Source organism: Thunnus thynnus, chromosome 15 (genome assembly GCF_963924715.1).
Source record: "Thunnus thynnus chromosome 15, fThuThy2.1, whole genome shotgun sequence".
NCBI classification, from domain to species: Eukaryota; Metazoa; Chordata; class Actinopteri; order Scombriformes; family Scombridae; genus Thunnus; species Thunnus thynnus.
Genome location: NC_089531.1, coordinates 17,853,138 through 17,879,910, shown reverse-complemented (window position 1 = coordinate 17,879,910; position 26,773 = coordinate 17,853,138). Strand labels below are relative to the sequence as shown.

The following is a 26,773-nucleotide window of genomic DNA, read 5'->3' as shown; positions in this document are numbered from 1 at the left end:
AGTTTATTTTAAAACTGCAGCAAAGGCAAATAAGATGAAGTCCTAGTCTGTGTGGGGAATCAATAGGTATATCTGAATATATTTTTTAGAATAAGTATATGTGAAGTGCATTTATTGCACATGGAATATTGATCTGGAAGAGGAATCCCTCTTCTGTTGCTCTCCCTGAGGTTTCTTAGTGATCTGAATCGAGAGTGTGAGGACAGAGGATGTTGTATTGCTTTATAGATTGCAAAGCCCCCTGAGGCAAATTTGTGATATTGGGATATACAAATAAAATTAACTTGACTTGACTTCAGCCTGTATCTCTGACCAGAGGGGGGGCGACTGTCAGATTCATTCAAGAGAAGACGGTCTGGAGGTGGATTTTGCTTTCCAAGTGATTTGTTACCAGAAAATGTGCGACGAGGAAGGACGCTGCTCATCAAAGATGTTCTCACTACCTTGATAATGTTGTCTAATTGATTTCTGTTGCACAAATACAAGTGTCTGTCAATACTAGCACTGTCAAAAAGATGTAGTGGAATAGAAGGAACAATAATTTCCATTTTAAAGTAGTAGAGGATGGACGGTGTAAAATGATCTGGGCATAAACAGGCCACGCTGTTTAATAGCTGGTCTGTTTTTACTCAAGTTTGGAGGATAAAAACAAAAACAGGTTACATGTAAACCAACTGTGGACACAAAAAAAAGCATCAAAATGACAGAAGGATTTGACACATTCTTTTTACAGAATACTAAAGTTTATTAAAAAGGAACAAATCAGCATAAAAAAACAAATCATTTTGTAGGTTTTGTTGCGACTGAGTATCACAGACTTCAAACACACGTCCTGAGGTTGTTCTGTGACAAGCTGAAGCAAATTACAGAGACTCCTGACCCGCTCTCAAACACCACGCATCCACTTCCAAAGGCAGGACGCTCGCTTGCAGGACACACAAACATACTCACAAACACACACACACACACATCCAAGAGTACACACACATCCTACTGAATTTCACCCATGTAGAGCCGTTTATCACTGGCACCAGACAGCACTGTTCGAGGAGACAAACAAAAAAACATGATTAAACTCTGATTGTTAGTCAAGATCAAATAAAAAAGTTACAATAATGTCAAATAAAACCAAAAATAGGATATGTGATAAAACCTCTTCCCTACGCATCCCCTACTCTCTTCTCAGGTTAGCTTTTCCTTGTGTTCTTTATATCTTAAAAAAAAAACAAACCCGTTCCTCGAGTCTTCAAATATCTCTCTTCCATTCTTCTAACATGTATAACAGCATGTAATCTGAGACTAAAGCAGTGGTGCCACTCACCTATTGGCTCCTCTGGGTGAAAGGCCACTTCGTTAACAGAGCCGGCGTGGCCCGGCAGCTTGTACAGGATCCTGCGGGATGTGGTGTCCCAAATATACACAAATCTAAAGAGACCAAACAGTAAATGGTTAGTATGACTCCTGATGCAAAGCTGACACACATGAATTTTATTGTATTTTTTTGTTGTTGTAAGTTATGCTGTTGTTTGTGGTTTACAGATGTTAATGGTTCTGTCATCCTAATCACATTTACATTTGTAATAATGCAAGCTGATAAAAATCTAACCCTCAACATAACTGTATTGAACATCATCACACAGGGAGGATTAAAAGAAAAAAACTTGTCAAAAAACATTGTTTACTTAACATTTATGTTTTTAGTTTTGCCTTTGATGGACACCATTTCACCCACAGAATCACTTCATTTTTGACAGCAGAGATTACAGATTAAAAATTGGAAAAATGAAATTAAGGACCGGTGTGTGAGATTAAGTGGCATCTAGTGGTGAGGTTCCACATTGCAACCAACTGAAATCCCCCTTCCAAGCATGTAGGAGAACCTATGGTGACCGCAAAACTCACAAAAAAACAAAACAAAACACAAAAGCCCTCTCTAGAGTCAGTGTTTGGTTTGGTTGTTTGTGGGCTACTGTAGAAACATGGCGGTGCAACATGGTGGGCTCAATGGAAGGGGATCCGCTCCCAAGGGGCAACCTGCAGGGCTGAAAAATGAAGCTGACACCGAAGTGCCGAAAACTTTCCCGAATGGCCACTTGAGGCTCCAAAAGCCAGTCAAACCCTATAGATGTCCATGTTAAAATGGCTAATCTGACAGCAGAAATAAACATGTTTACAGCCTGGTACAAAAATTGGTTTTGGTCTCTGTAACTAATTTATCCATTAATGACACCTGTACAGGGGGTGAATTTTTATATAAGTCACCCATTTAAATTTTATCAAGGCTTAAAGCTATGCATAATTAAGGGCATGGCTAATTTGAGTGACAGGTGGGTGCTGTCACAGGCAAGTTGCTTCCACGGCAACAACATTGATTAGGTAATGTAACCATGGTTTAACCCCAGATTCACAGAGTATAGACGTAGCCGTAACCGTCGCTATTCCAGTGTGTTTTCAGTTCATGAAAGTTAATTCTAACATTTTGGTCGCCAAAAATGTCTTGTTCAGTGTTTGGTCTGATGTTCAGTTTTTCCAGCCAGTTAGTACATTTTGTGTTAATGGTTTTAAGCCAGTTTCTCACTAGTGAAAATTAGCATTAGCATTATCACAGTTAACCATAGACTGTAAATGCACCGTGCTAACCAAGCTAGCATTAGGGTCAGCTCCACCCTCTTGTCCAAATATGGTCACTTCTGGCTCCAAAAATCAAAGATGGTGATGGTCAGATGTAAACTTGAGGCTTCAAAGCGGGAGTTCACAAACCAGCGGGTGATGTCACGGTGACTACATTCATTATCTTTTACAGTCTATGCCTGCTCCCGATGTAGATATAAAGGGCTCATTCTAAGGTAACAAAAACACAACAATTCTTATTTTCAAGTGATTATACACTAATTAAAACATAATTATGAATATTATAATCTTTTTTCTGCCAACTCCATTCTGCTTGATGCCTCTAAATTCTACACACCGCACCTTTAATAGTAGGTGTTGGTCAATATGGAAGAAACCAAGTTACAAGGACACAAGTATGCACGCTGCTGTTCATGGGAGCTGTAGTTTTTTTATATGCTAACAAATAGCAGTGCAACGATTAGTCGAGTAATCGATTAGTAGAAAATTAATCTGTAACTTTTGATAATTGAATAATCCTTTTAGTCATTTATCAAGCAGAAATGCCAAACATTTGCTGGTTGCAGCCTCCTAGAGGTGATGATTTGATGCCTTTCTGTGTCATACATGACAGTAAACTGAATATCTTTGGATTTTTGACTGTTGATCAGACAAAACAAGACATTTGACGACATTACCATGGGCTGTAAGAAATTATAATGGGCGATTTTTACAATTGTGTGACATTTTATAGACAAAACGATGAATTGAGAAAATAATCTACAGATTAATCGATAATGAAAATAATTGTTAGTCGCAGTCCTACTATCAAATTGTTTAACTTTATCACTAAGGTTTCTTCCTCCAATACATCTACTCCTAGATAAACCAATGAATATGGAGAGTAAACCTCAGAACAGGGTTCACTTTTTCAGAAAGACTCATGAAGGATTTGTTCAGTAGGGCTCTGCATCGAGTTACAGACGCTAGTAGAACTGCAGCTAGCCCGGAGGTTACATCCAGACTTCAGCTCTCAGATAATAATTATGCACCAGATAATGAAGCACGCCTCGGTCTGTAGCTAATGTGAGAAAACAACATGTGCATTTGATGTTTGTGTGTTTGCTTCTCACCTGTCAGCCGAGCCTGCAGCTATCTTACTGCCGTCATTAGACCAGGAGCACCTCAGCAAATTCTGAAAGACAGGAGCAGATGTTCGACACTGCGTTAGCAACATGACACAACTATTTCTACATGTGAGCCACTATTTCCATAATGAGATGAAAGATGAGCATGTCTTTACTAGAAAGGACCGCAGTGAGTGATGGGAAAGGCCAGAGAAGATGAAAGGAGATGTCACGCAACCGCGGTCAACAACATGTGTAAACACTGCCAGCAGGACTGCAGCTGTTAGTCACTTATGTACAAAGTTGTGGAGCGTATCAGAGATTTTCCACAGGATGAAAGTATTAAATGTCAGAAAGTGACATGTTTTGATACCTTTGGGAAAAAATTAGGGTTGAACTCTCTTTGTTGCTCTTTGCTGTATTTCCTCAAATATATACAATCTGTTACTCTGAATGTTCTCAACAGTGGAAAGAGTATCAGTACTGTAAGTGGAAGTATACTGCTGCATGTGCCCTTGATCACAAAGAGGGTCAGAGAGTTATTATTGTTACCTTTTCAAAGTTGTGAACGTTGCCCTGGAAAATCTTCACACATCTCTCCTTGGGTGCAAATGGTCGAACATCCCAAATCCGCACTACACAGAGACGCAAACAAAAGTCAAACATAGAACGCATAAAATCCATTGTTATTATCTAAAAAAAACTGACTTCTTGCACACACACACACACACACATTACCTGTGTTGTCCATGGAGTTGGAAAGTAGATAAGATCCCTCAGAGCTCAGGCTGAGTCCGGTTACTGAGTCGCTATGTCCGTGCATACTGTAGATCAGCTTATTCTGCCTCAGGTCCCACACCTGCACAACATACAACAGTGTCTTACAAAAAGGATGACATACAGTCATTCTCAGGTCTGTATCTATATCCGGAGGCCAAGAACCATCTGTCCTTTTTGTGTTTGGAGCCATGGGGGGAAAGAAAAAGAAGAAAGTGACGTTCTTACAGAAAATCAACACAATATAACACAAAAACAACTGCTACACAATTGCAAAGGAGCAGCAGAGTTTCTAACTTTAAGTAGGTACCAGTATGAAGCGCATAAAACACAAGTGTGATCCTTGAACATTATTATAAAAAATGCAAGAGAAAAAGAAGCAATGAATTTGCTGCTTTATGTGTAAGTGCTTTGTAGCACCTGAGAGAGGCAGGTTCACAGCTTGCTGACAATGAGATGAATACTGTACAAGCACCTTTAAGCACCTTGTTTTGTTCATGCCCAAATGAAAAATGAAGTGTGTTTCACCAGCTACAGGTATTAGTCTGCAGCTTTATAGTGACCCCATCCTACATGACTGAACTCATCCCTTTCAACAGAAGTTTGAGTTGAGCCACAAAAGCAGAATATTGCAATGTAAATACTTTGTTTTCGTTGCTATGACAGCGACTGCTTACCTTGTGAGGCAGCTGGATTCACGAGATCACAACATCACATGAGAATCCATCTCATCGGGCTTCAAGTTATGCGTTTGTGTCTTGAATTGTGAATCCAGCTGCCTCGCAAGGTAAGACGGTGATAGACGGTGATGGACAGGTGGTTCATCCAATTACCAGCCAAGTATTTTTTAAAGGTACCTGCCCTTTTTCCAAACAGTTTCCATGGATGACTTCTCAGATGGTTCTGTGTAACAAACCATCTGGCGCATCAGGTTAAGCAACTACAGGAAACTGCAGGCAATCTGTCACGAAAGCCCCCAGCACTGTGGCACTGTTAGTTATTATCTAATCTGTCTTTAATTTTATTGTCCTACTTTGACTCCTCAGCTCACCCAAGCTCATCAGTTGGGTACAAATACTCCTGATGTTTTATCTAAATCATAGATATTTAAGACTGGCCATGAATGTATTTTCATCTTGAACGTGAACGCATGTCTCTATTCTCAAATGACTGCTTAGTGATTATATACTAATAATATTGTTATGCTATTAGGTACAAAAGGTAAAAAGGTAAAAAGCACCAAAAGGTTATAGTATAGCATGTATTCAACAAAAAAGGCTGACTGTGTATATTAATGCTGATCATTTTAAGTAAATATTTACTGTTGCAGAGTAAAATATGAATCAGATAGAGTGTATGTAGATCTCATTGTAATGGGCTGAGATAAGATCCATAATATACAGCAGGCCTTCCATGATCATTATTTGACATCATTTGCAGATACATCAACATTTTAAGACATCAACAACAGGTGTCAATGACCAACTTCATTCTGCTCATGTTTGTTTGTTTGGTGAATTTTTAACTCAAGTGCTTTAAAAAAAAAAAAAAAAAAAAAAAAAAAAAAAAGAAATTATTATTTTTAGTTAAACTACCCATAACATATGCAGCATTTATAGTATGTATAAGTTTTACAGTTTTACTCGATAACAACATTTTTATAATCATTTTGAATGCACATCATTTTTCAGATTTTCTGTGTCATTTCCAGGATTCCTGTGTATGCTGAAGCTCGGTACCTTGATGTCGTTGTCGATGCCTCCGGACAGAATCTGATCACTGGTGTCGTTGAAGGTTACGGCCAGCACCTGATAGGTATTCTGGAAAGTGTGGATTGCCCCTTTCTTACGGACGTCCCACAGCTGCCGCAGAGACAAACACACACACACACACAAAACCATTATCAGACCAGTAAAGCTTTCACCACAACAATTAAACTGCAGCATCTGACACATGTTAGTAACAACGAACCACTCGTTTCCCAAAACAACATTCTTACTTGTGCCTACAGAGCAGTGAAAACCATGACGTGGGATAAAACCCCCACTACATGTCATGTAGAAAGCTCACCTTCACTGTCCCGTCATCGCTGCCAGTGCAGACCAGCTGGGGCCCTCGGCGGGCCGGGTAGCAGGTGTTAACGAAGGAGGTGTGGCCCTTCAGACGCTTGATCCTCTCACCCGTTTCACTGTCCCACACACCTACAGTCTTGTCTGTGCTTGCCGAGAACAGCACGCTGAAACATACAGCGAGGAACAGTTAGTAAGTTCTTTCTACACGTGTTCCTCAACAAAAAAATACATTGTGTTTATACTCAGTAGATTAATCCATGAATTCAGAAGTAGGAGGATGTTGGAGATGTCTCCTAGCAACTTAAGCAAATGGATCGACTGGAGAAACTAGCATGAACAGTCACATTTTGCTTGGTTTAGACCAATATGTCGTTAGATAATTGATAATATTACTGATATCAAAATTCTAAGCTCCAGGATTCTGCATTTACTAATTATTGAATTGTTTAATGCACAAAAAGAACAGTAATTACACCATCATATCAAAAACAATATCAGTTTGAATGGAAGGTGTATAGATTGCACATTGTATTCTCTATTTTGAAAGAAAACTCATGACTCATATTTAAACATTACCAGATAAAAGTTGGATGGAGGGAATTTTGATTAGCGAGAAAATCAGGAAGAAACTGTTTTCAATGTCTGTTCACATTCAGTACAAACTAAATGACATCAGATGTTTTTATCCAAAATATGTGTCTGAACTGTTTTAACTTTGTTTTTATTTGTTCTCTCACATCTTGTGTGTTTATCAGTCTTGATTTTGTCAAATAAAGTTCTTTATTCATGGTGGAGTTTGGTCCGGCAGACTTAATTTTATCAGTGTTTTATTCATACCTGCCGTCTGTGTTGTAGTGCAGCTCCATCACGGCTCCACTATGACCCTTCAGAGTTGCATAATTTTCACAATCTCCGTACACATTCCACATCACTGCAGCAAAGGAACACAGCATACAACAGGTTATTGACCGTAACTGGGAGCATTAATAAGTTTTCACAAAGATATGCAGGTTTGTCCTCCGTCTGCAGTAGTTTAATCGTAAGTGTTAATTACTTACATATGAGCCTGTCAAATCCTGAGGAGGCCAGAGTGGCTCCATTGGGGTGAAACTTGCAGCAGTAGACCTCGCCGTCATGGCCGGACATCAGCATGATGGGAGCCTGCAGGCTGGAAGTCCGTGGGGGACCCTACAGGAGACACGTCACATCATCGGGAGTCAAATATAGTCAGTGAAACTGAGGTTAGTGCTGTGTGAACTGTACAGTACATAAAGGTTTTACAACAATAAAAAGAAGACCGTCATTTAGTATTAGAGCCTGATGGCCCAATATTAGTTTATCAATTTTATATCTGTATCTGCATATATGTAAACCAATAAGTAACAAAAAATTGTGGTACAGAAATGCCAAAGATATGTTTGAGGTTATTTAGAAACAGTGTTGTCTTTGTATAGTTTGTCCATGACAGAGCTCTGACAAGTTTATTCTCCAACTGTGAGATGTCCGGCTTAGTTCATGTTTTTATCTTTAATAACCAGATTTAAGGGATGTTCATCAAAAATATTTGTTCATATTATGTGTTATTGTTGAAAAACAAATATCGATAATTTGTTGTAGGACTTTTTAACAATTAAATATCAATATAGGCCAGAAATAATCCAGTATCAGCTGGTCTATATTGAATATCAGTAGTGTTTTGTAATATCATCAGTTGTCCAGTTGATGTTCGTTACAGTGGACTGCTTGAAAATAAAAAGTCAAACGGGGCTTTTTGCTTTTTGCAATTCTTGATTTTCAAGAATTGCAGAAATCATTCTGGTAGAAATCTGACTTGGAAAATGATGTTAATAGTCGAGGACAAAAACCCACCAGGCAATTACCACGATACACTTTCATAACTCATGAAGAGACGCTCTGTTGTCAGTTTGATACACCCAGATAAACTAATGCGGTCTTATACAAGCCCAATAAATCTTACCTTCAATGTACCCGAGAGGTGTTTCTACTATTTTGTGTATTAAAAACTAATCTCAGTATAGCGCAATACAATCTATTGCACCAAAATGACCATAAGGTTGAATCAGTGCCGCTTGACAACAGTGTCAACGCAAATTGAATATTATAACCTCCATGAAGGAAGGATTTGATGTATTAGACTGTATTATGTTTAAGTTAGGTGTACCTAATATACTCATGGCTGGGTCTCCATAACAAGTGGACTTTTTCAATACAATTACTGTTTCACAGTTTACAATTACTGTTTATCTGACTTGGTAAACAATGTGGTAAAACTAATAAACTACCACAATATCAAACATTACATTTTAAATATCAATCTATCCTAACTGTGCATTGCTAACAACGCTGTTAACATCAGCTGCATAACCGACAAGGCCCAACAGAGGATGTTCTTCCTGAGGCAGCTGCTGCAGGCAGTGTTGATCCAGTTCTACACTGCCATTGTTAAGTCCATCCTCACATCATCTATCACTGTTCAGCGCAGTGCAGCAACCAAACAGGACATTCAGAGGCTGCAGCACATCATTCGCTCAGCCGAGAAGATCATCGGCTGCAAACCCCCCCACTGATCAGCTGCTCTCCTCCGGGGCCAGGCGGTGCGTAAGCAAGATCATCTCCAACCCATCCCACCCTGGACACAGACTCTTTGAACTTCTTTCCTCAGGAAAAAGACTGAGATCCATAAAAACCTCTACCAGCAGCAGACACAGGAACAGAAAGCTGGTGTCCTACTAAATAGTTGAACTGTTCTGTTATCAAACTGGACTTTAAATCTCACAGCCCTTGTTTAATCCCTGCACTGGTAATTTACATATATTTAAATCAAACTGGACTTTACATTGAGCATTGCATTCAACCTCCACTGTTTATTTATTGCACACGTCACATTTATTTGTTGCTCTTGTCACCTTCATATATTTCATACACTTCATTTCTTTGTCTAAAGCATACTTCCTTTGTACAGTCAATATTTCATTTCAAGTTATTCTATATTATTCAAACCTATTATTATTCCACTCTGTAAATAGGTTTTTAATTTCAAATTTAATTTTTAACATTACTATGTTTTACCTTTTTTACCTTACTTTATTACTTTACTTTTGTTCTATTTATTCTTCTATGTTGCATTTGTGGGACCAAACACATAGACACAATCTTTGTATGCTTGCATACTTGGCTAATTATGAGTCTATGTAATGTTATTTTCCTTTCCTGCCAATCGTTTTAGCTCTGCTGGTTAAGTTTATACACTTAAAAGTACTTTCTGGTCCTCTTGTGTGCATCTGGGAGCACTAAACTAAACATTCAGCTGTAAACTAAACATTCAGCTGTAAGTAACTCGTACGGATACTTTCGCCCTCTTAGTCTACGTACCGTGGCCACGAGCTGCTGGGACTGAGCCGCCGCCACCAGCTCCGTCCGCGGCCGCTTCATGGCGGCTGGAACCACCGCCATGTCCGCCGCTCTCTTCTTGGGTTCAATCATCCCGACTTACTCGACAACCAGCAGCCAAAGCGATTAATTACAATGGTTTAGTTTACAAACAAAAAATAAAAATGAATGGACGTCTTTCAGGGAGAAACGTCGAGTGAAGAGGGAGAACTGAGAAGGACTACTTCCGCCATCTATGAGACGTCTGATTGGTCGAGATTTGCACCGGATGCGATGATTGGTTACTTGGGTTGTTGTCGAACTGAGTTGCACCGGATGTAAAACTGAAGCTAGCGCTGCTACAACGAAAGGTAATATCATGTTTATTTTATATGTTCCACTGACTTTGTGTTACCCTGCGTAATGTTTGATCGTCATATAACGTGTTTCATTTTTTTTGCACGGATTAATTTAGCTGTTTATGTGTTTTTGTCTTTTGAACCTTGTTTGCAAAGTGGCGCACAATGCTTTAATGTAGCTAACATTAGCATCGATGCTACAATTCAAAGTCTTTCAGCAGTTTTTTTTTATCTCAAACAAATCGAGACACGGAAACCAGCTATATTTTATCCCCGTGAGCCTCATGAGAAAGAATAATACTGCAGAAGAGAGAAAAGATTAAATCAGATGCTTCTGAAATTTCAAAAAGTAGGAAAATTATAAATGAAATATCTGTTAATGTGTTGAGGTCCCTCTAAAGCTGTTAGGAGGTCTCTACTTATTTTTTTAAAAAAATCTTTATTTAAACAAATATACATATAAAATTACAAAAAAAGGCCAAAAACCTTTCTATTAGGGAAGGCTTGTTCATGTTGTTATTATTATTATTATTATTATTATTATTATTATTATTATTATTATATTCTTTATGTTGTGTTGTGTTATGTTATTGATACTGTAGCACTTTATATATATATATATATATATATATATATATATATATATATATATATATATATATATATATATATATATATATATATGTTCAACACACAGGACTATAAATAATGAAATATGTTTCATCATCAATCTTCTAGATTCACCTAAAGATACCGATGATCTACCTCCACTGAGATAATGTCTGACAGTGATGGCCCAGCACAAGAACCTGCTGGACTGGACGGTCTGCCACCACTGTACTGTATTTCCAAGGGAGAGGTGGTCTCTGTGCAGACCTATGGAGCTTTTGTCCGCCTTCCAGGATACAAGAAGGAAGGTGAGTGGGAACTGACGTTTTTTTATTTACTTAAAACGATCTAACTAATCAGAAGGAAATAATCACAGAAGGAAACTGAGGAAGCCCAAAAGAACACAAGACAGATTAGTGAGTAACAGGAGCATAAATCAAGAAAACCTTTTTAAGGCAAAAAAGGTGTGTAATAGGTGTTGACACAAAACAGTAAAATCTAATGTAACATGGGTAATGATTAAAAAAAACAAACTATAAGAGAGAAAACATACCGTGTCAGACAGATGTTAAGCCAGCATCTGCATCCACTGCCAGGTAGAAACACTGTGTCAGATTTGTGACTTTGACCAGAGCCAAAAGCAATTCAAGGTGAGTGCAAAGGACGCAGGAAACAGCTGGCACCCCTGATGATGATGATGAAATATAGAGTGCAAGTTGTATGAGAAAAGGAACAGACAGGTCTTGGGTTTGGATTTTAATATTTCCACAGAATTTCCTCTTCCAATTGTTTAAGAGACGGTAACCAACATCCTGCAATTTGAGGGTATGAGGCAATGTAAAGTAGATCATCTGGAAGGATAAATATTACAATGCAAGCCAAGGTTTTTTTTAATATGTAAACATATTTTTTAAACATAATCACTGTTAAGTTTAATTTGAGTTTTTTTCCTGGATACTGTGTCAAAAATCCAAGATAATGTGCATGTAGAGAAGGGAAGAGTCGGAAAGGTTTGAGGTTGGGCTGAGATGGTAAAAAGAAGAACAGATTGATGTAGCGGAATGTCTCAAATTTATATTTATACTAAAGTTACTGTTTCTTAACCAAATGATTTATTTTGGCACAGTTGTCTTTGACCTGCATGTCCATCTGAACACCAGCTGCTCATTTCAACCACTGGAGGGCGAACTGAGCCAAGATTAACAGGACAAATTCAACACCTGAAATGCTGAGAAGCAGATGGCATTGTTGTGTTTTATTTAATATTTCTGTACAACAGAACCAGTTTATGATTAAAGAAAGATTTTAGCAAGAAATTACTTTTTAAAGTTATATCCCTTGAGTTGTGAGTCAGCATTCATGTCGTGTGAACAAACTTTCTCGGTTCAACTGGTTTTTAATGGTCAGAAAGCAGAACGCTGCGGTCTTCAGGTCATGACAGAATGACGGCATGAATTTCATCGTCAGGACTACAAAGATGTATTTGCGTGTCTAAATCTTTTGCTGGTAATTTCTCCTAATTTTTTATGTATTTCATAGCTCAATATATTAACTCCTCTTCCTTACACATACAGGCCTGGTACATGTGAGTGAGATGTCAGCCTCACGGGTTGAGAATGCCTCGGAGATTGTCGATGTGGGGGAAAAGGTGTGGATTAAAGTCATTGGGAGAGAGGTAACAACACACACACACACACACATATACATAGACACACACGAAGTATGTATGTAGCATTCAGTGTCAGAGCAGGATGACTGAAGCTCTGCCCTCTGCCTCTCAGATTCAAGGAGAAAAGGTGAAGTTGTCCTTCTCAATGAAAGCTGTCAATCAGGGAACAGGGCGGGACTTGGACCCTAACAATGTTATGGCAGAGTAAGTGCTTACTGTTTTTAAGACGAATGTGTGACTGTGCGTGTACGGGTGTGTGTTCTACTCATCTGTGTGTGTTTGCAGGCAAGATGCGAGGCGACGTAGGAATTTTAAAGACCACTCTGGCAACAGGATAACACTGGACGCTGTACTCAACACAACATGCTCAAAGTGCGGCTGCAAAGGTACGACAACAATATGAGCAATACAACTGTCAATGATTAAAACTGCAAAATACAAGAGAGGCAGAGTGTTTTTTTTCTCTACTGGGATATTTATTGTAAATCACTTTAAATGTATGCAGTTGCTTGAATAGATCATTACTCTTTTCAGGTCACTTTACAAAGGACTGTTTCTCTGCTCCGGGCTTGCAATACGCTCTTTTGCCAGAGGAGGACGATGAAGAGCCACAGCAGCAGCAGACACCTTCGGTCGCACCTCAACAAGGTTCAGACAAAAAGAAAAAGAAAAAGAAGGTTAATATTTGTCAGTTAATTTCTCAAGAAGTTCTCACTTCCTTTTTTTGTGCGTGTGTAGCTCTCCTGCACCTTTCTTTTTCTGTGTCTCGACTCTGAGTCATCTGATGCAACAACCCACACATATCCGAGCAGGATGACATTATATATGTGTGATTGCTTTACTCAGAAAGATTGAGTTTTGTGAGAACTGTCAAAAAAGGCGTTAGGAAGAATACATAATGGTTAAGTGCCGGTAAAATGACAAATAATGTGTGGTCATTTTGAGTATTAGGAAACAGCTGTCTGCTTCTTTTAAAACGCATTTTTGCAGAATCATTGTTCAAGTTCCTTTTCTTGCCACACAACACAACAATCGCCTCTTCATTGACACATTTGTCTTGCCATGTTGTTTATCCTTCAGGAGAAGAAAATGAAGAAGAAGAGGAAGAGGGAGAGGAAGGAGTCGGACAGCGACAGCAGCGGCAGCGGCAGCAGCAGCGACGAGTGCAAATCCAAGAGGAAGCGGCGCGACCACACTCACGACAGAGAGGACAAAAAGAAGAAGAAACACAAAAAACACAAATCTCACAAACACAGATGAGACAGCCGCACCACTGCACATCTACAGTCACACACACTGCAGCTATCAGACAGACGCAAAAGAGGAAGTGGTTAGCAACAGGCAGACTTCCATCTTTTAATAAACTCTCCATCAATCATCTTATTATAGAAACCTTCATCCATTTAAGTGAGGAAAGTGCTTATTATCTCCTTATATAATTAGAAATACATCAAGTCCACTTGACAACTCTTAACAAATCAGGAGGCACTTGCCCTGAAATAACCTAACAGGAGGAGGGGTTTACACATGATCATACGTAACCAGAGAGGTGTAAGCAATATGACAGCAAGTGGCTTTCCCTCTTGAAATCCAGATATTGTTTACAGCTATCCAGTTTCTTATGATCTGGGGAATCAATTAGGCAGACGAGGACCGAAAAGCCGACTCTGGGGGGGTTCTGACATGAAATCCTGGAAATATTCAACACAGAGAAAGCCACACACACACACACATAGGAAGTAGTAAAGACACAAACAGGAAGTGTAATGCAGCCCAAATAAGCGTGACAGGAAGCCCAAGCTATGGTGATATCCTGAAGTTGTCCACTGCTTATTGTGTTCTTCCATGTACATACATGTGTGTGTTTGTGTATCTTACCTCCAGGGTCTGCTCACAACACACACACACACACATATCCCCCTTCCTGCATGTCGACTGTTAATTCCATTAAAGCATGTTTTTTATTTGTAAATGTAAAAAAAATGCCTCTTGATGTCTTTGTTCCTGCACTTTGAACTCATAATGTTTCTATAAAAGTCGGCCCCTGGGGGACAAAAACACACACACACACACACACACACGTACATTAGAAATTCTCAGGTTGGGTGTGCTCTACCACAGGGTCATATTGAGTTTATGTTTTCATGTGAAGTAGATGTCTCGTGGCAGGGTCATGTCCCATGAGGTCAAAATTGGCACAAAGTGGACAGACTTTTAAAAGATAAACTGCTCGTCAATGCGAGACACGATGAGGCAACACGAGGGAATCGACACGTTGTTTGTTTTGTTTCAACCTAGTTTCTAAACTTCAACTTGTCAGATTGTGCAATGAGATTTTTTTCCAGCTGTAGTGGTCTGACACGACTCCAGTGCACTCCACTGGTAGTGACTCCACTTCTTTGGTCAGTCTCAGGACTCTAATTAATTAAATTCCTGACTTTAATAAGACCTGTTGAACATTTAGCATGACCCTGAAGCCTGAACAAGTGTGAGCTTGTGTTGCATTTTTGCAATAATCTGAATATAACCGCAGAACATAAAAAGTTAACAAGTGGAATCTGCGTATTTGTTCGGCTTGTATTACAATGTTTGATTTGACCTTGAGGGATCTGAAGGGTTTTTACAGTATATCCTTGAAACATGTAGCCTTTCTGCTGCCAATAGGTGAATACCTGATTTATGGATCCTTGTAGATTGTGTTGGAACGATTTGGAAAAAAAACAAAACAAACCTGAAGATGGTTTGACATTTTGTGAAATATGCTTATTGGCCTTCAGGCGGTGAGTTTTTGTTGTTGATGAAGAGGATCATTACCACTCACGTATTTGTCTTTTAAATATAAGGTTACAGCCAGAGGTCGGTTAGCTTAGTTTAGCATAATGACTGTAAACAAGAGGTAAACGGTAACAATATCAGCCCAGCAGCACTTCTAAAACTCAAATTCACATGTTACATCACGTAGGTGTTGGTGAAGATGTTTCCAGAGCGCCAATAAGCACATTTCTCAAAATATCAAACTAATTCTTTTACAGATGAGAGTTGATTTATAAAATCAGGGTTAAATGTTTGAAATAAACTACATAGTGTAAGGAAGGTGACGTGAATACCTGCTCCAACACAAATTGTATTTGGATTTTTACCTTTAAAACATTGTCACCTGATTTTATTAATTTGTTTCATGAAAAAACTTAACTAAAGCTCTACTTTCTAGTTTTTTTTTTCTCAAAATTTTCCACTACACCTCACAATCTTCTGCAAACTCCATCTGCTGATAAAGATTTTGACATGTAGTTGAAAGCTCTCTTAAGTTCTTTTTTAGACTAAGTAGGTCTAGAATTAATTTTCAAATGAAACAATTTAATGAAGTTGTTTGATGTGTTTGCTGTTTATTGATATGAATGTCTTCTTGAAATAAGAGTGGGTTCATACGGCACAATTGTTCCCATTTTTTTTAAGAGTATATGTGTACTACTGGTTTAGTAATACTTGTTTAGTTTCCTAATATGCACCTTTATGCATGTAATTAGTACGATTTTTGGTCTTAAATATCAGTCTTTCACAACTTTTTTTATTTGACAGACTCCAACAGCTGTGGCTCAAACACATCTCCATCATACTCCTTCAACAGATGGGATGGGAGGATTCATGGAAATGTTCTTTAGTTTTCCCCGCAGAGACATTGAGGATATCCTGGAATTATTGTTCAGGCTTTGTTTCTTTGTTTAAATTGGTTTGGTCATTCATATTAACTCTTGGTGTGGCAGAAGCTCAACGTTTCAACAGTTTATCCATTAATTTAATCTATTTATACTGTATGTAGTTCAACTTTTCTCCTCACTTGCTATCTGTGTGTTTACTTTCCTCATTAATATAAATATATGGATGTAGTTATGATACAAGAAGGCTATAAACATCATTTAAATTCTATTTAGATATCATTTCAGCTCAGGGTGATTTCAAAGATACCCTGACTCATCCTGAGCCCTTTGACCCCTTCACCTTGCCTCTACTTGGCAGTCTGATGCTAACATATGACACCTATCTACTGTGGGAAGGAATGATCCCAATTTAGAAAGCACACACGTCATGTGCAAGTACAGGACACAGTAGCCGCGCACCTAGTTCAAGCTTTAACGAAACTTTCCCCTCATCTAGCCAGGGCAAAAGCAAGACACACACTCGTATAAATACACACAGGATTTATAATTAACCTCCATGTGAGTCCCTGTGAAGCCATGTGTGATGGAAACTGTGGTCACACTCTTTGGATCCATTCCGATGTGTACAATTGAGTTGCACTACTGAACTCTTTAGCTTGTAGACTCAACTATGGCTCAGACTGGAACTGTTTCAAGATCATCAAACTCTGAAAGTTCACCTCTGTACTCATGACAGTGACTCTAATTTTTACAACATCCTTTGGCTGAAGTTCGCTGAGTTAAACTTACACAACAAACGAGAATAATGTGAAATGTCCCTGAAGGATATTTGTTCATTTCAGTGTTTGTAGACTTCAGGGTCCCTGTTAGCGTCTCAAGGGGGGAAAGAAAACCAAGCTGGAGCAATTTCATAGTATTCTCAGTTTGTCCAACACTTTGGACGTTTTTATTGTTATTTTTTCAGGTGTCAATAGTCAAACTTTTAAATTCAAACACTGTTCCAGGTTTATCACATGCATAATAACTCATTTTCTAAAAAAAAAGAAAAATGCAGACCTGGGGCCACATGCATACACTATTTCCTGCACATAAACTGGTATTTATAAAAATTGAATGTGCGCACCTCACACACTCTTCAGACCAGGCGTCTAAAGCGATCTGAGGGTTAAGTGATGAGGAGGAGATGAAATATAAAGGTATATTTCATCTACATAGCTTTATGCATGTGGCTCCTGGACATTTAAAGAGAAAACAACAACAAATCATTGGAATTTATTCAGTGTTTCTTACAGTAGAAGGAACGACAGTATAAAGAGAAAGACGGGGAGAAAACACTGGGGGTGAGGTCACGGTCAGCAGCAACGTTAATACTGAGCATAGAGGAAGAAGGGACATTGGGGGGGATCAGCATCACCCGTATTTAGGGGTTTGCTTGGTGTGAGATGGTGTTATAAGGAGTTTAGGGGGTTGCAAGGCTTCAGTTGATGTAAGGTAGAAAGAGGAGGGGGGTCTCAGTGTTGCTTTACTCTGCCTTCTCATAGCGACGTGTGCAGACGACATCTCCGAGTGTGAGTGTCTGTGATGGAGAGAGAAGGAAAGTTTAAATACAACAAAATGCACACACACATAAACGCAGAAATGCACACACGTATGAATTTTTGTTCGAGCACTGACCAGTGTGAGAGCGTTTCCACTGACTTCCCGGACCAGACTGGTCTCTTTGCCGTCCCACTTCTGTATGTGCACCATCTTCCCGTTGTCTATTGTCACAAGGGACTGAAGCAAAAACAGAGAAAAACAGAGTTAATTACACCCGAGTGTACATACAAGATCACATCATCCCATGACTGAGGAATGTTTGGTCCACTGCTAGAATGTAAGTGTATTTACTCAAAAACTGTATTAACTGTAACACAATTTTCAAAGTACTTTTTTTTTTTCCATTTAACTATCCTTATACTTCTTTACTTTTCAGAGACTAATGTACTTTTTACTCCACTAAGCTTATTTGACAGCTATGGTTACTTGGCAGCTTCTGTTTTTTTTGTTTTTTTGGGGGGGGTGGGTTTACAGGTAAAACAAATGATGGAAAATGGTCAAATGTAGCACAAATCAAGAAGTTAAATCGCTAAATCTTGTCTTAACTTTTCTAACGTTAGCCACTGATCATACCAGACTAAGTGAAGCTGTAGCAGCAAAACCCCCTGCATGTATCAAAATGAGTAAAGGTGCTTTTCATTTGTAGGGGGAAGAATTTGTTATTGCTTCTTTCAAAACTTACATAGTGTCATGTACTTTTGATATTTTTAGTATTTAAGAAATATCTCCCTGAAGCTGTTTTGCATCAGCTCTGCCCATTTTGTGTATGTAGAGTTTTGACTCAGACTGAGAATTGATTTGACTCACAATGACCCAGAAACAAGGACATTTCCAGCCTGTGTGCGGCTTATTTCCAACAAGTGTAGCCTCAACTGCTCTCGTTTTTCTTTTTAGGTTTTAGGTGAGGTAGCTGTGGCTTCGATCCCATTTTATGTTTCCACATTATGGCCAAACCGTCTTCTCTGACCATCACCTCCCACCCCTGACCTTCCTGACCCACCTCCACCTCTGAAAGTTCAAAACAAGAACGGTAGCTTTGTTTTTGTAGCTATCCATCATCCTCATGACTGTTATCACTGTTGTATATTTTTGGATACTTTTCTATTTTTCAAAGTGTATTAGTGGGTTTTGAGGTGACCGATGTTCTTAAAAAAAGCCACTTAAAACCTTATTTATCAAAGAAATACATTGTAAAATTATAACTGGAGGTTTTGCCCTTCAGCATTTGTGATCCTGACATCTCACCTTGACCTTCCTGTCGTCGGCGGTGGTCTCGTCAAACTCCTCTCCCAGCTTGAAGTTGAGCTCTGTGTTCTTAATGGTGCTCTGAGTCTTCACCGTCACTTTGTCGCCGTCCACTGCGATAATAGTGGTGGGCTTGGTCAGGTTGCCCACTTTACGTGTAGCAAAACCAACACCTGAAGAAAAAACAAAGACACATGAGTAATGTGTTTGGGGAGGGAGGGGTGAGGGGGGTTTATATGGACATTGTTGCCTTGAACAGATGAACAGATCAAACAAACCCAATTAACAGATCAAACAAACCGACACCTTCCCTCAACTGTACTTAGCTAAACTAAGCTACATGCAAATTAGCAGTAAATACAATATACACTTGAGGCTAATGCGAATGTCAATGGTTTTGCAGGTATTTGGTCACATTAGACTAATTAAACTTTGACCTGCTGCTAGATGAAAAGTCAGAGGATCACCAAAGTCAGTAGGATTCATCCTCTGAGCTACATGAATATCTGCACCTAATTTAATAATAATCCATATGAAAACTGTTGAGATATTTCACTCTATAACAAGTGGTGAAATGATCAACCAACATCCCTTGAGTCCTTAATTTATATGTGCTGAAACGCTGCTGAATGTTTTCATTCATTTATAAACTGCTGTAAATGATTAATATACCCAGATTGGCAGTATGGAGAGGCGTAATTTGAGAAAAGTTGCGAACAGTAGTCATGGATTTGCCCTTTGAGTCTCCTTCAACTGTCATTCTCTAATCTCTGTTTGTCTACTGTCCAAACCCGCAGCATGTTCTTCAAACACTGCAGGGTCTCGTTGACCTGAGTGCCTGTCTGGGCACGCATATCATAAAAATTATAACTTGGCTTTGTTTTTAGGGTGGGTGTGTATGCACACACGTGTGTGACGGTATGATTGATCAGGAGAGTTCATTTCAGTGGATAATGATGAGTCACACCCTTTTTTAGACAAGATAGCATATCTGCTCTTTTTCAGGCTGACAATACAGTTAATCTCCAAGAGCCAAAACAGCTTCTTTTCCCCGCAATCAATACGACAAAAAAAATCCCTTTGTGTGTCTGTGTGTGTGTGTGCAGACGCCTCATTGATCGAGAGGATTGGGGTCAGAGGTTGAAGGGTCTCTGGTTTCTATGGTGACCGGAGCAGACAGGTCAATGATAATGTGTTTCTGAGGTCACTGAGTGTGAATCTCTCACACACACACAAGCTCACAAAGTCAAATATTTTAGTGTCATTCTTCACGGTTGTAAAAGTCTGTGCACCTGGCCCCATCACACACACACACACACACACTAAACTATGTGTGTGTGTGTGTGAGAGAGAGATATTTTGAAATCCACTTTATCTGCACATTCTCGTCTCCCGATAACTCTATGGCAGTGAGACCATCTTAATATTCAACCCCTCCCATGACCGCAGACAATGAACAGCTTTCAGCTAAGGTCACCCACATTACGCTCAAGTGTGTGTGTGTGTGTGTGTGTGTGTGTGTGTGTGTGTGTGAATGCCAGTTGCTGACCATTCAGAGTTTCTCACAGTGGGGTTGATTTTCTTTCCTCCACTAAAGGAGAGCCCCTCCCTCGTTCCCAGCACATAGGCCATGCGGTCAACCACCCTTCCTCTTCTCCTCCCCCTCTGATTCCCATCTTCTCCCGCTTTCTTCTCCTTCTTCTCTTTCTCTGTCCCTCTTCCCCTTCCCCACCCTTCTTCTTCTTCCTCTTCATCTTCTACATATGTTTTCTCTATTTTCATTCTCTATCTTGGTTCCTCCTTTATTTACCCATTCATTGTCCCCCTCTGCCTTTTTTACATTTCCCACGCCCTGCAGTAACAGCTGCTTCAACTGTTCAAACACACACACACACACACATGCGTTTATCTTCCTTCAACCCCATTTTCACATGTGCTCACATGCAGCTCTGGCGGCACTGCATCCTCTCCTGTTACACACGCATGCGCAGTCACTCCCATGCACACATTGTACACACAAAAAAGCACACTTACCCAGCTCCTTCATGTATTCATCAAATTTCTCGGACTCCTTGAGGTTCCATGTGCCAACGAAAGCCTCAGCCATGTCTGCAGCAGTGTGGAGGAATGAGGGTGCGATAGACTGTGTCAGGGTGTGTGTGTATGTATGAGAGAGAGAGAGAGAGAGAGAGGCAGGAAAGCGAGGGAGCGAGAGAAGAGAGAGAGAGATAGAGAGAGAGAGGGGGAGAGAGAGAGAGCGCGAGAGTAGTCAGCACCACAGGCTGTGCTGTGATCTTACTGGCTGGATTTATACCGGCTGTTCGTGATGTCATCAGGGTGTGCGGAGAGTGCAGGGGAGGAGGGAGGTGGTGAGGGGTGGGAGGGATGGAGAGACAGGGAGAGACAGGACAGAGAGAGAGAGAGAGAGACAAGGAGTGTGATATACATGTTTTATGCAAAAATAGCCACCATGCAAATAAAGTATATTTGAATGTGAAGTTTGTGAATGATTTGGTTGCATCCGTTTGTTTTTTCTCTATAGTATTCTATGTATAGCAATGTAGTTGTATGTGTAGTACAGTGCAGTAAAGCATTTGTAATCTTTAAATTTGAACGTATGAGAAAAAGCTGAGAAAGAGTGAGAGAGGGAGGATCAGAGGGAACAACAGGGCCTCCGTAAAGACACCCGGGCTTAGGAGAATAAAAGGCAGAGTAAAGAAAAGAGGGGGGAGGAGGAGAAGGGAGGGGTTGATGAACAGGCCCCCGCTGTCAGAGAGAGAAAGAGAAGAAAAACAGATTGAGCCTGAGGGGGGTTAACGGGAGGGGGGGGGGGATATGGTTGATAGATTTTTTTGTGCGGGGGTGGGGGCTGAAGGTTGAAGAGAATGTCATGGCAGTCCTCTCTGACCCTCTTCTTTTCTCACTTCTTTTCTCTTCTGTGGTCTGGTTTTGCACTTGTTTGACTTTTACTGACCTCAATATGGCCTGCCAAAGAGAAAAAAAGGTGATAAAAAACTCTGTGTGTGTGTTGTGCGCCCACTTGTAAACATACATGCATGTGGTGGCAGAGTGAGCAGCAGGCATGAGTGCAGAGATAAGGGTTTGGGAAGGTTAGTGTATCACCACAGTGAGTATTTTGCACATGTTAACTTGTCTTTGTCATGTAAGGAGGATATTACACTGACTTAATTAATTCCCTGGAGACTTACAATAACTTTAACAAAAAAAAAAGTTTTAATGAAAGGAGAAGACTGGCGTTATTCTATAATAAAAAGACTATAATCATCAATGAATTGCCGAACAAGAATTGCAAGCCTTAAATAGCTTTTTCCTCTGTGACACACAGCTCCATTATTGCCCAAAAACTATTACAGTATTACATTTGTTACACCAGTGAACCACACAGTTGCAAACATTGCGATAAATATGGGAACTGTATTTTTTTTGAGTCAGTTCCAACTCTGGTGAGGTACATGCTCGCTAGCACGCCAAATGTGTAGTAAACCACCATGACTACACGTCTACCTCCAAACCTTATCTTAAAAGAGTAGTTCAACATTTTGGGAAATATGCTTATTCATTTCCTTGCCAAGTGTTGAGATGAGAAGATTGATGTGTGTTTGATTAGCTTAGCTTAGCATAAAGACTGGAAACAGGGGGAAACAGCTAGCCTGGTCTGTCCAAAGGTAACAAAAATCCAAATCTAAAACACTCTAGTTAACATTTTATATCTTGTTTGTTTAATCTGTACAAAAACAGAAATATAAAAATGACATATTCTGGTTTTACGGGGGTTTAAGTGCCTATTTCTATTTCTTCAACTATTTCTTGGTTGAGTGCACTAACTTTCCAATCTTTATGCTAAGCTAAACTAACCGGCTGATAGCTATAGCTTTATATTTAGCGTACAAATGGGAGAGTGGTATCAAGCTTCTCATCTAACCCTCTCCCAAACTATTCCTGTAAACTAATTACAATAACCCTTAAGCTGAATGCAAAATCCTGAAAGAGCCCTTTGAAGAAGTGAAGCCAGGCCAACGTGTCTTCACTTGCAAAAGATTTCTTCACTCTTAGGGGGTAAAACTCAAATTGGTCATCACAAACACAGATGTACAAGAGCACTCACACACACATACACAGACACACACACGGCAGATTTCATTCAAAAGCCCAAATGTTGACTTGTTGTCCGTCTGTCTCTCTGTCTGATGAAATTCCCCTATCTGCAGATGGTCAGATGATCTCTGGAAGTTGTGTAATAACTCAAACACACATTAAAATGAACACCCTGTCCCATCGCACAAACACATACACACTCTTTTGCTCTTAAAAAAAAGCGGGGGGAGGAAAAAAGTCAATAGTGAATGCTGTTACATCACATCCCACCATGTTACATACCCTGTCCCACTGCCCTTGTCCCCCAATGGCCTCCCTCCCCTCTCGTGGTGTAGCATGTCTAAATTGACACATGTGAGCCAGAGCAAATCTGCAGCGTGCATCGGCCTGATATTTGACATAAACAGGTGTGAGACAGACACATGGAAAAAGAGAGACGGGGTTAGAGAGAGGGAGAGAGAGAGAGAGGAGGTGAAAGGTTGAAATCGTTCATCCCTGGCCTAGAATATATCCACAGGCTGCCTGCGGCTGTGCAAGTGTGTTTCAGCGTGTGGGTGTGAGTTTGATCTTATGCAATCCTATGATAGATATAGTGCTCTGGGATGCCACTGTGGTCATAACTCAAATTAAGTTGGATTTTCTCTGGTATTTTCTTAGAAGAAATCCCCTGCACACACCCTCTTCTGTACATTTATAAAGCATGCATAAAGAATGTTTTAGCTCGGCTTGATAAAACCTTGAACTGTAGTGCTAAATAAGCTCTGTCTATCACATGAATTAACACTGACGTATGAGCAATTACATGAAATGTCTTTACCCTGTTTGGGCAGAATGTAATTATCTCATCTCAGTTTTTATTGACTTGAACTTGTCTGATCTGTGTACACACAACAAAATCAATTTTTCCAGGCTTGACTGCTGTTGGTGGTTGTTGACCAAAGACGTGATTATAGCCCGTATACTGTCCTAGCAAATGCTGCATGCTTGTTTGGCCTTAACACATACACTTTATCTAAGTCGGCATCTGTAAGTGTGTGTGTTTGAGGGTGTGTGTGTGTGTGTGTGTCAATATACATTGAGCTGACACAAGCAGAGAGCTGTTAGGTCTCGGTTGATTCCCTGTTCAGCAAAAGATTGAGAGAATGGGAGAGCTGTAAACCGAGGAATGTTGATTCGTCTTCCAGCTTTCGTAGGGCTTTCCTGTGCATGTGCATGTGTGCAAAATACAACTAAATAAACATCTGGACATCTTACCACTCCCTTAAACACCCTTTAATGAATTATTTCATCCATTTTGCTTCCTCTGCAGTCTCCTTGCCTATTTGTCTAGCTTTACTCGTATATCATAACACACTTATCAGCTCTCACTCTCTCTCTCCCCTTTCTATAGCAGTTTGTGTAATTAAATAAGGTTGAGTTGAGTTGATTGCATGAATGGAGGGGTTAAAGCTTGGACAGCATCATGAGTCTGGATGACTCAGCTTACAGGATGAATGGTAGCGTTTCAAGCATGCATTTATTTATTGGAAGCTGTTTTGTTTTGTTTTTTTGAATAAATTGCAACACATGACTTTTTTAAGGATTAATGACTACTTAGACTGGGGTTTTAAATCAGTTTAATCAGTCAGTAATAAAATGTTTTTACACAATAAATCAAGTCCATTAATGTTAAGATGTAAATAAGTTGATGGTCCATTGGAGAGGGGCCTCCTGATTAATTAAAGTAATAGTCCAACATTTTGAGAAATGTGCTTATTGGCTTTCGTACTGAGACTTACATGAGAAGATTGAAAGCACTCTGTCTGAACCCGGCGTATTTCACAAAATGTCAAACTACTCCTTTAAAGAACTTGTTAAAAAGACAAATAAATCATGCTTGAGTATGATAAATACCAGACTAAGGGATTTTTCACAACCTGGCAACCCAAAAGTTTCCCTTATTAATGTCTTATAACTGATTTATTAACCATTTATTAACCATTTATGAAGCTTTTAGTTACAACTTTTATATAGGGTGCCTCATTCCTTACTCCAGAGTGGTATTGTAGCAGTTGTCGACGTGTACTGAACAGCTGCAGAGTAGTATTTATGTGTGTGCGTTCTGTGTTACCTCTGCAGATGGGGCTAAGACCACATTCCTTGATTTGTTCCATAAATTCCCTGGTGAGCCAGCAGTAAGCACAAGAAGAGGAACACACAAACAAGTAGTTATTGAGGGACACCAAAATGAGTCAGATTTCCTGTTTTGGGATTTCAATAGTGTACAAAAAGTTGTCAGAATGAAATCTGTATCATACAACTGGGGACTTAATCTCAAGATATAAACCTATGATGTATTCATAAGATAAATAGGACTTATGTTTATCCAGCTGAATAGTTCTTCCAGCCCTTGACTGGATCACTATGCCTGGGTGCAACTCCTGTCTGGCTGCTGGGATGTCCCCTTTCCTCCTCTGCTGGACAGATACTGGTAGTGCACTGTAAGAATATCTGCCATCTAGTAATACAGACCTCGTAATCATCTGGCAGTGGTGGGCAAGATAGTGCAATAATTAAATCATCACTGATCAAATTTCAGATTGATAAGTTATTATCTAGTCAAGTTTTCTACACCAAAATGGAATCAGTGCTGAGAATAGTGCTGCCAAATTACAAAATGACCCTCGAACACACAACACATGACAGAATAATCAACAGTAATCCACCTGAAGTCTTAATTATTCTTACTATGATCTAATAAAGAAGAAAAAACAGGCCACCCTGGTGATTTAAGGTGCTGATATGTCATTGCTACAACCCTGGTTCAAGTTCAGCTGAGGACCTTTTTGTTGTACGTCATTCCCCATCTCTTTCTCCCTGACTGTCCGACTATCACTCTCTAATAAAGGTATATAAATCCTCAAAAATACTTGCAAAGAGAAAAAAACCCACTTAAAGCTATAAGGAAAAACGTGATGAATAGTTGAATGACGTTAAAAACCAGCGGACAGTTGGGTCTCAGTGATGAGACCAGGATATGGAGCAGGAAGAGTTTCCTGAACCAATATTAACTGTATCCTTGGAGACAGCACCATGGGGGGCAGTGTATTAAAAGATCAACTGGGCACTGTGTGTGTGTGTGTAAGTTTCAGTGTGTGTGTTTGAGGCAGAGTATTGGATTCCATCTGTGAAACTATGGTAACTGTCTCTGGTGGTCCCTCCCCCTCTTGTCAGTGCGATTTTTCACTTCAAGTTTGTTCCAGTCTTTGTGATATAGAATGTTTTGTGTGAGTATTCAGTGTTGTTTTACTCTACCACATAAAAATGGGTCAACCGCGGCTGTAGCTACCAATGAGGACAATAGAGTCACGTCGTGGGCACTGTTTCTGAGAATTTAAGGACTTTTAGTCCTAAGAGGGAGTTTATTTTTTTACAAATATAAACATATTGTGGGTTTTTAAGGCTCATGCTTTTGCATTTGCTTATTATCTTGTATTCCAAGTATTTTGCGGGGGCATTTGACCTTTGACAGACTGAATACCTTACTAAGACAAATTAAGAC

The 26,773-nt window shown here is 39.6% G+C and overlaps 3 protein-coding genes across 3 annotated transcripts; 1 reads left to right on the top strand and 2 right to left on the bottom strand.

The window, feature by feature from the left end:
• Positions 1 to 721: 721 nt before the first annotated feature.
• snrnp40 (small nuclear ribonucleoprotein 40 (U5)) lies at positions 722 to 10,223 on the bottom strand. Its single transcript, XM_067613178.1, has 10 exons — positions 9,980 to 10,223; positions 7,645 to 7,774; positions 7,424 to 7,517; positions 6,585 to 6,750; positions 6,254 to 6,376; positions 4,476 to 4,596; positions 4,290 to 4,372; positions 3,744 to 3,805; positions 1,322 to 1,425; positions 722 to 1,040 (listed from the first exon to the last, which is right to left on the bottom strand). The coding sequence occupies exons 1-10, from the start codon at positions 10,088 to 10,090 to the stop codon at positions 991 to 993; spliced, it is 1,044 nt and encodes a 347-aa protein (XP_067469279.1). The 5' UTR covers positions 10,091 to 10,223; the 3' UTR covers positions 722 to 990.
• Positions 10,217 to 14,606, top strand: zcchc17 (zinc finger, CCHC domain containing 17). Its single transcript, XM_067613180.1, has 7 exons — positions 10,217 to 10,347; positions 11,074 to 11,252; positions 12,519 to 12,619; positions 12,726 to 12,817; positions 12,899 to 12,999; positions 13,148 to 13,290; positions 13,694 to 14,606. Exons 2-7 carry the CDS (start codon positions 11,114 to 11,116, stop codon positions 13,871 to 13,873), a joined length of 756 nt encoding a protein of 251 aa, XP_067469281.1. The 5' UTR covers positions 10,217 to 10,347; positions 11,074 to 11,113; the 3' UTR covers positions 13,874 to 14,606.
• Positions 14,607 to 17,178: 2,572 nt separating this feature from the next.
• Positions 17,179 to 21,409, bottom strand: fabp3 (fatty acid binding protein 3, muscle and heart). Its single transcript, XM_067613177.1, has 4 exons — positions 21,151 to 21,409; positions 19,117 to 19,289; positions 17,947 to 18,048; positions 17,179 to 17,848 (listed from the first exon to the last, which is right to left on the bottom strand). The coding sequence occupies exons 1-4, from the start codon at positions 21,221 to 21,223 to the stop codon at positions 17,795 to 17,797; spliced, it is 402 nt and encodes a 133-aa protein (XP_067469278.1). The 5' UTR covers positions 21,224 to 21,409; the 3' UTR covers positions 17,179 to 17,794.
• Positions 21,410 to 26,773: the final 5,364 nt, after the last annotated feature.

What these genes read in the sequence shown, in the direction of transcription:
- fabp3 (XM_067613177.1), bottom strand. Translation starts at nt 21,223, where the DNA reads ATGGCTGAGGCTTTCGTTGGCACATGGAACCTCAAGGAGTCCGAGAAA. An exon ending in TGAATACATGAAGGAGCTGG is followed by an intron (nt 19,290 to 21,150) that starts GTAAGTGTGCTT and finishes TTTTTTCTTCAG; the next exon opens with GTGTTGGTTTTGCTACACGT. An exon ending in GTGGAAACGCTCTCACACTG is followed by an intron (nt 17,849 to 17,946) that starts GTCAGTGCTCGA and finishes TCTCCATCACAG; the next exon opens with ACACTCACACTCGGAGATGT.
- snrnp40 (XM_067613178.1), bottom strand. Translation starts at nt 10,090, where the DNA reads ATGATTGAACCCAAGAAGAGAGCGGCGGACATGGCGGTGGTTCCAGCC. An exon ending in ACGTTCACAACTTTGAAAAG is followed by an intron (nt 3,806 to 4,289) that starts GTAACAATAATA and finishes CCTGTCTTTCAG; the next exon opens with AATTTGCTGAGGTGCTCCTG. An exon ending in TCACCCAGAGGAGCCAATAG is followed by an intron (nt 1,041 to 1,321) that starts GTGAGTGGCACC and finishes CTCCTCGAACAG; the next exon opens with TGCTGTCTGGTGCCAGTGAT.
- zcchc17 (XM_067613180.1), top strand. Translation starts at nt 11,114, where the DNA reads ATGTCTGACAGTGATGGCCCAGCACAAGAACCTGCTGGACTGGACGGT. An exon ending in TTAAAGTCATTGGGAGAGAG is followed by an intron (nt 12,620 to 12,725) that starts GTAACAACACAC and finishes TCTGCCTCTCAG; the next exon opens with ATTCAAGGAGAAAAGGTGAA. An exon ending in AAAAGAAAAAGAAAAAGAAG is followed by an intron (nt 13,291 to 13,693) that starts GTTAATATTTGT and finishes TTTATCCTTCAG; the next exon opens with GAGAAGAAAATGAAGAAGAA.